This window comes from Varroa destructor, unplaced genomic scaffold, assembly GCF_002443255.2.
Source record: "Varroa destructor unplaced genomic scaffold, Vdes_3.0 BEIS01000001.1, whole genome shotgun sequence".
In the NCBI taxonomy this organism is placed as follows: Eukaryota; Metazoa; Arthropoda; class Arachnida; order Mesostigmata; family Varroidae; genus Varroa; species Varroa destructor.
In genome coordinates, this window is record NW_019211454.1 from 72,560,906 (window position 1) to 72,568,680 (window position 7,775).

Here is a 7,775-nt window from a genome sequence, read left to right on the forward strand (position 1 = left end):
ATAGAGCGAGAGAGAGAGAGAAAGAGAACGTTACACGATACAACTTTATCTGGCTAGACAAAAACAAATGCCAGCTACTAAAGGCTCCATAAAAGGCCAACACAAACAGTTCGATTTAGTAATTTATGCTGTCATACGTACATCGATAATGCTACTGACCTGTGCGCCGACATAGAGGAACATGTGTACGCCATTTTCTAGAATATATGCTCCGTGCTCGTTCAGTTTGTCGACAGAGGCCCGCATCGCAATCGGAATAGTATTGTCGTCATCGGAAAAATCCAGGTCGTGGACGGGCAAAAGCTGTGGATACAGGTACACCTGCGACGCCCTTACATCCATCGAGTTCAACGAAATCATGCCAAATGAACGATCGTCCACCGTTAGTTCTGGACCTCCGGACAAAGCGTCGCATTTCTGAAATAATACGAATACCAGTAACGTCAGTAAGGCAAAAGATTCCAGTATGCGGAAATCGTTAACGTCATGCTGCCTGATTAACAAAGCCTAGAACGCCTAGAAGGCAGCAGTTGCGCTCTCTAGAGACAACATACGGTCCAGCCTTTTCCCTATAATATAGAAAAGTGAACGAGGTTTTTTCATACATACATATATTGAGTAACATCCTCGTAAGTGTGGAGGATACGTCTAGCGGTTCTGTAAGCAGCAATACCCAATGGCTATAACGATATTAATAAAGGAATAACAAAAAATAGAACATACCATCATACAGTTGACATAGAGGGGCAAAAGTTTCATGCACTCGGGCAGAATTAGTTGTCCACTAGAAGACGCAGTAGCGCAATTCTTACGATAACTTGCTAACATTGTAGCTGCTCGTAAAGTCACGGCCTCCCGAACACTTTTCGGAGACGATTCGAGTAATTGCCTATACATCAAACCGATCAGAGCAGAGAAACCGAGCTACATTAATCAGATTTAGTAAATGGCTAGTTTCTTATCACAAAAAAAAGAATTAACAAAGTAACACCTAATAACAATAACTATAGGAGATGTGAAATCCTACTGGAAGTATAACGTAAATAACACTCACAGCTAGGTATTTTATCATAAATGAACGCGGAACCCTCACCAAATGCAATTCAGAAAAGGTTATGGGACAATGTATAAACAATAAAGATATTAGCAAAACAATAGAATTACCTGAGTGCCTGCTTAGAAAAGAGATTGATGATGGTATCGAGTTCACAGTTGCGGAACATGTCGGCCATTTGCTGTGTCGTTTGCAGACAAAGGTTGTGCAATCGAAGCTTTCGTTGGCCCCCCACCGATGTGTAGAGCAAAGCTACCTGTATGTAAGCGCACTCATTTTCCGGGAGTTTATCATCATATTTTAGCTCAACCGTGACACATTTGTCGCAGTCAATCGAGGCTAGTTCGACGTCCGTCGTATTCTGCATAAAGATGTTACCGAAGAAATCTGTGGGACGAATACCCGTCGATGTGCGGACACGCATGACAGCATCAAACGCAATCGGCTTCGAAAGGTTCCGCCGTAGATCAGACAAAAATCGCTCGCCATCGACTTCGCTCTGGAAGTATGTGTATTTGTACACTTGGCCACCAGTGCTTTTGGTCACCTGGCCGATAGACGCTAAGTCCACGAATGAATTATTAGCAAGAAAGAGATCGATTGAACATCCGGCCGCTACGCATTGCGTTGCTAGCTCCTGATAGTATGCACAGGCTGGCGTAAGAACAATCCTTTCCTTTTCTGTTCCTAGCATTTTGCGGTCATCGCGATTCTTTAACTTGCCAGGAGCTTCCGCCGTTGGTAATGTCGTATGGAAGACGAACAGCTTACCAGTACATTCGGCTGCCTTCAGAGCTTCTAAGCCTGCTTGGATTGCCGGCCCAAGAATGGTCTCAGTTTCACGCGTGTCGGCAAACATGCGCGGAATCTCTTGGCCGAGACTCTCAATAACGTGCATTGCCTCACTAGGTTTAACAAGACAGCCCTCAAGGAAGGGCACGAACATATCGGCCACGTCAGGTACTACCATCATCTGCGGTTGTGATAGCCGCTTGTCGATATTGTAGAAATGTACTTGCGACGAGTAAGTGATAAATCCGACGCGAATGTTCGACTCATCCTGGTTACCCTCCTCAGTAGGTAGATTTTGAAGGATCTCTTTGATATTGTGACAGAAAAGCTGCACCATGCCGCACTTGACAGCATTATAGCTGACATCGAGAACGAAAATGAACGCCGGTGGTTTCGGGAACACATTGTTCTTGCAATACTCCTTTGTCGCAAGAATCTCGTACGAGCCGAGACAAAGCTCGGCGCGTTGCCATTTATCAACACGCTGACCCATATGATCGAGATGGTTAAAATAGCCCTGGGGCACTTCGGTTGTACCCTTGCAGAAGACGCACTGGAACCGCCGTCCCCCATCCATAAATTGCATAAAAGGACACATGTACGCCTTACAGCGGTTACAACGTACGATTTCATCATTAAACATCGAAACCGGTAGGGCGCCCTAAAACGGTAGAAAACAATTTGAAACTTTTTATCATCGCGTGAAGCAGTTTCATGTACTACTCGTTTTTGACAGATATATGTATAGGGTAGGTAATGTCGATTTCTTATTACCCTTCTTATCTAATTCTTCATTTACCGACCATAAATTCTTACGCACCGTTAGGAAGTTCTTCTTTGGTCTTCCTTTCCTCCCTCTTTGTTACTGTCAATTTTCTTGGTCAACAAATTTTAGCTTGAAGTTTGACTAAATATGGGTTTGTCCGGTGGCAAAAACATCATTTGTGTCACTTGTCATCGGTCTTGCGCCAAGGTCACAAAGCCACCGCAACAACCCAAGACATTTCCCGCGTGTGACGAAGACTATAGCTAAGAATATTACCCAAAAATGGATTGCTACATTCAGACCTGGCATTCACGACCTAAGCAATGTACTTAGTGTGGCTTTTAGAATTCGATTTTAACCAATTTCAAAAGAAGCGGATGCGCCCACGTATAGTAATTGAAATTTTGACAGCGGAATAAATTTACTGGGTTGCTTTCGCAAACCTTCGATAGAAGCAAGAAATCTACATTAAAAATACACTTCTTTTTCATTCGACATATTTATCTAAAATTAAGGTGAAATTTTGTGGTCTGAACAAGACTATGGCAACTGTCTTTTGAAGCAAGAAGCGAGCAACCCCATGTAACATTTTACTATCAGCGTATAGAAATTAAAAAAGCAAAGAGTACACAAAAACCGCCACTATATTTCAAACAATCTACTATAAGTAACACAACACCAAAAACAGAGAAGATAAATTCTGCAACGTCGTTACAGTTCTACTTACATCGGTTCTAGGGTGTCTAGCGAAGGGCGTGATCGCAAGTGCTAGAGGCACCTGGGTCTGTTTAGTAATGTCTGGACTGCATGGCACATTGTAGACGGTTGAACGTATGTAGTTGGGAGCCGCATTGCCTTCATCCTGCACCTCGACGTCTGTAGTGACAAGCGGTGGCAACTGGCCTAATTTTGATGTTCCGAAAGGCCCTGCATTGTTCTTCCGGTCATCTTGGATAACTTGTACAGGACTCGGCATCTGTTCAGGATCGAGCTTGCGCTGCTGTTGAGGACTTTGCATTCCAGGTCTCTGCTGAGTACCGGGGTAACTGCCTTGGGGATAATTGCCGGGCGGCGGGCCTGGATATCCAGCGGATTGCTGGGGTGGCCCTGGATACGGCTGTTGCTGTATTGCCTGTGAAGGATATTGCCCATTGGGCTGCCCATACATAGACGGTGGGGCTTGTACAAAACCCTGACCAATCTGGGGAGGCTGATTCGGTGGGTGAATCCGTCCGGGTGGTGAAATAGGTGAGCTCATGTTGTAGCCCTGTTGGTGTTGTGTGCTGTGATAACCCCCTAGCGAAGGTGGTTGAACGGCAGTATTGGGCCTGTTCTGAACCCCGTTTTGGGTTGGTGGACCCTGAGGCAACCCTTGAGGGGGACCAGTCATTGGTGGTATCATCGGATTTGGAGGGCCTTGTTGCATCGGCGGTCTTGGAGGGATGCTCTCCGGTCCACTGTGTGCACCCATAGAGGATGCATTTAAAGGCATACTTCCAGAAGGTCCATTTGGGCTTTTACCTGATGAAGGGCCTTCATCTGAAGTTGGCGGACCGGACAGAGCCGCATTTCTAAAGTGAGGGCCAGCTGGATTTTCCATCGGTGGACCCGAAGGAGTAGCACCCATTGATGGCGGTCCGCTAGTCAGACCTCCCACTGAAGGAAGACCCATCTGAGAAGGTCCACTTGACTGAGGCAAACCAATCCGTGGAGGTCCGTTTGAACGAGGAGGACCTACTGGCGGCGGTCCACATTGCGGCGGACCCATTGGTGAAACCCCAACTTGCGGTATGCCCATCGGAGGCACCCCTCCTTGGAGTAAACCCGTAGAACCACCACTTTGTTGATGTGGACCGATAGGAGGAGCCCCAACTTGAGGTGCGCCCATAACAGGTCTGCCTGGCTGTGGTGACCCCATTTGAGAAGGCCCGCCTGGGTGATGTGCTCCCGTTGATGGAGGCATACCGCTTATAGGGGTAGGACCCATCTGATAAGATTCTATAGACGGCCCATTTTGCGATATGCCATTAGATGGACCAGGCTTATCAATGGGGGGTAATCCATGTTGACCGGGGGCTGGACCATATTGCTGCTCGGATGATGCTTGTGGAGGATACCCCGGGTGGCCATTAGGATAAGGCTGAAGCGGCTTCAAGAGTCCATGACTGAGTCCGTTTATCTGTGGTGCGCCTAGAGGTGGCCCTCCGCCAATCTGTTAACTCCAAATATGCACAAAATTAAAGCACGAGGTAATCTTTATAATAATAGGATAAAATAGCACCTAATTTGCTGACAGTATTATCTGTTTAGTTCACAATGACGAAAACACGCGTACATTTGAGCGAAGTATCATATCGCCGTATATCGGATCGTATTGGCTTGTTTTATTGATTCTCGAAGTAGCTGTGTATATATATATACATATATTATCACGACGGAGAGTGTTTTTAAACTCAGAAGTGTTTTCACGTGTCCCATATCCATTGAGTAACATTCAAACCTTATCCTATACCATGCTTAAGTAAACTTCTCAAATTTTCCATAATTTCCTACCTCATAGATCACTTTCAGTATATTTGTATTATCTGATGGTAAATGTAAGATGGCGCTCACACATGGAAGAACTTTGCGTTTGTGTCATTATGGAAAAAGCTGCTGACGCAATAAAAAAATGAGACCAACTAAACTGTGTAAACTAATGTTTATATAAATGAAACAGATTAGATAGCGCAAATTGTGTTTACTAGTCACCTGCAAATTGCCCATATGTGAAGCAAGTTGGTCGCCCTGGCCTTGAGACGGTGAAAAAACCTGCTTCGAAGAAGGACCTTGCTGCTGCTGCTGTTGTTGTTGTTGTTGCTGTTGCGGCGGCATTGGAGCTCCATAGTTGTTGTTCAGTGGGTAACCTCCCGCACCTCCGTAGCCCGGAACAGCTGGAGGAGCTGACTGCATCTTTCACGGCCGCCTGCAGTTAAAACAAATAGTTATACAATCATTCAGTAATAGATCCGAATACATTTTAAACAATTAGTAGATGCCATAGTCATCGGTCCATTCTAGGTCGTGGTATTCACGCACCCTTGAGCACCACTCCGCGTAATATCAACCTTTTTAATAAAACAACATCAGTAGCGATTAATATTTTAAACCAGCGATAATTATATTGTAAAAGCTCGTGCCAATCCTAAGGAGACTAAGTAATTACAGTCACGATTCGGACAGGTTATCTGGGCCAAAAGTCATGTTTAACCTACCTCTGCTAAAATTTTGTACAGATGTACAACGATGTGCAAGTTCCTTGAACGATCTTTTACGAGTCACACATGTGAACGGGAACCTAATGAAGTAAAACACGCCAGTTGGTAGTCATTGACTGAGCCGCACAGTTCTACTACCTGTAGGCTACTGACAGGATTAGACCTAAACAGATGTCAAGGCCTAGCAACGCCAATTAGGCCGAATTTGAGGAAACCTCTTTATATCGCTGTTTTCGCAGTTGAGAATATCACGTAGTTGTATACCTTTGGAAGATTTTTTACACTAAAAGTTTGAGCAGATGGAAGACTTCAGACATGGTAAGCGCAATAGGCAAGTTAGAGGCCGTTACTACCGAAATACAACAGGTATACGGTCTCATAGATGAACATATTCAATAAAATGTCACCAACCATTAATAGTACTATCATTATCAGATTACGACAAAGGTTTAATAATTAACATGGACCGATAGCTACTCGACAAACAGGAAATTAAGGATCCTCATATCTGAATAGCGCAAAATTTACACATAGTAAGAACGCGACACTGACTGTACATGAGGTTCATTCTGCAACAGCTGGGTATTATGGCAATAGGTTAAAAAGAACGAGCGACACATTCACGCGTAGACAATATTCGAGTACCGATGTGAGACCACCAGGAAAATTATCCCAGTTATAAGGGCACTTCAGCGACACTCCATGAAAGCTAAAAGGTTCACTTTTTCATAAGAGCGCATGGCAACAACTGTGACCTATTAATCGTCGTACAACCTCGCACATTTAGGAGCCTGTGTGCTATACAGATTTACCTTTAAATTTCACTTTTATATCATATCTCAGAAATTTCAATAATTAGTCAGCTAGGAAGTGGGTCAACAATCGGAGAATGAAATTGGTACTGACAGAATAAGGAAGCATTTGTTCATAACAACTGTCCGTAGAAGAACACAGATCCGAACCATTAAACACAAATACGAATATGTGGATTACTACCGAAACGCCTCCGAAAGCTTGCTCTAACTTGATTCGAAATTCGCTAAATTTTTGTATTTATAGTCGCTCAATAGTGCATTCGATACAGCCTGTAAATGATATCGCGTTCGACGCAAATCGAACGGACTCTGAACTGAATCTATTAAGAGCACTGCTCGGTGACAACGAACAGGGGGCGCCTGTCTGTTGAACTGACGACACATTCAACGACCGATCATATGGTAACCATCAGCGCTGACGAGTGTTATATCCTATCAATCTGGCGACGTTCGCAGAGCGAAGGCTACACTTACAGGACGTTGCGGGTGAGCTTGACGAACTTCGGTACGTGTTCCAGTTAATTCCAGGTGTCTATTTTTATAGAAAATGCTTAATTTCACCACATGCCACGTAACCCCTAAGAAGCAACAGATCAATAACAAATTCTCATCGGAGCAGACGAGACGCCAGCTCACCAGGCGGTAATTTTTAAAATTTCTAACCGCGCGAAATCAAGTACTAGACGAAATAGTAGATTCATATTGTGACAGTGCATGGAGCGAGTGGTCTGTTCTTGGAAACTGGCGGTGATCTCTTTCGTGTTGCGCGGGAGGTGACATAATCGAGGATGCCAGGCATTGCAATAATTTATTAAATACTTTATATTTTAGCCACTGCCATGTTCAAATAAGAGTGTAGCAATAATTGCTACTCTATCAATGATACATATGAGATAAAGGAACGGCCATATACTATGTACGTGTGACTATTGCAAAATGGTAATAAGAAACTTATGTGGATAGAAAGGGAAGCTATAAAACGGAATGGTAAAGTACAACATTGATGCTTTATTATTCTTTTTATTATTTGTCTAAAATTTACTCAAAAAATAAAATTCTATATATATATATATATATATATATATATATTT

At 43.8% G+C, this 7,775-nt stretch overlaps 1 protein-coding gene across 3 annotated transcripts in view; it reads right to left on the reverse strand.

Moving 5' to 3' along the window:
• Positions 1 to 7,307, reverse strand: part of Sec24CD (COPII coat complex component secretory 24CD) — a 9,625-nt gene extending 2,318 nt beyond the window's left edge. Inside the window, exons 1-7 of one of the 3 annotated variants that reach the window (XM_022807457.2) lie at positions 7,159 to 7,304; positions 5,867 to 5,949; positions 5,364 to 5,577; positions 3,340 to 4,824; positions 1,165 to 2,507; positions 724 to 889; positions 160 to 417 (exon numbers count right to left, since the gene is read on the reverse strand). In XM_022807457.2, the coding sequence (XP_022663192.1) occupies positions 160 to 417; positions 724 to 889; positions 1,165 to 2,507; positions 3,340 to 4,824; positions 5,364 to 5,564 (3,453 nt within the window). In that variant the 5' untranslated portion in view covers positions 5,565 to 5,577; positions 5,867 to 5,949; positions 7,159 to 7,304. Of the gene's footprint in view, positions 1 to 159; positions 418 to 723; positions 890 to 1,164; positions 2,508 to 3,339; positions 4,825 to 5,363; positions 5,578 to 5,866; positions 5,950 to 6,775; positions 7,072 to 7,158 lie in introns of those variants that run through there. The other 2 variants (XM_022807475.2, XM_022807466.2) reach the window with 2 other exon arrangements.
• Between the last annotated feature and the right edge of the window lie 468 nt (positions 7,308 to 7,775).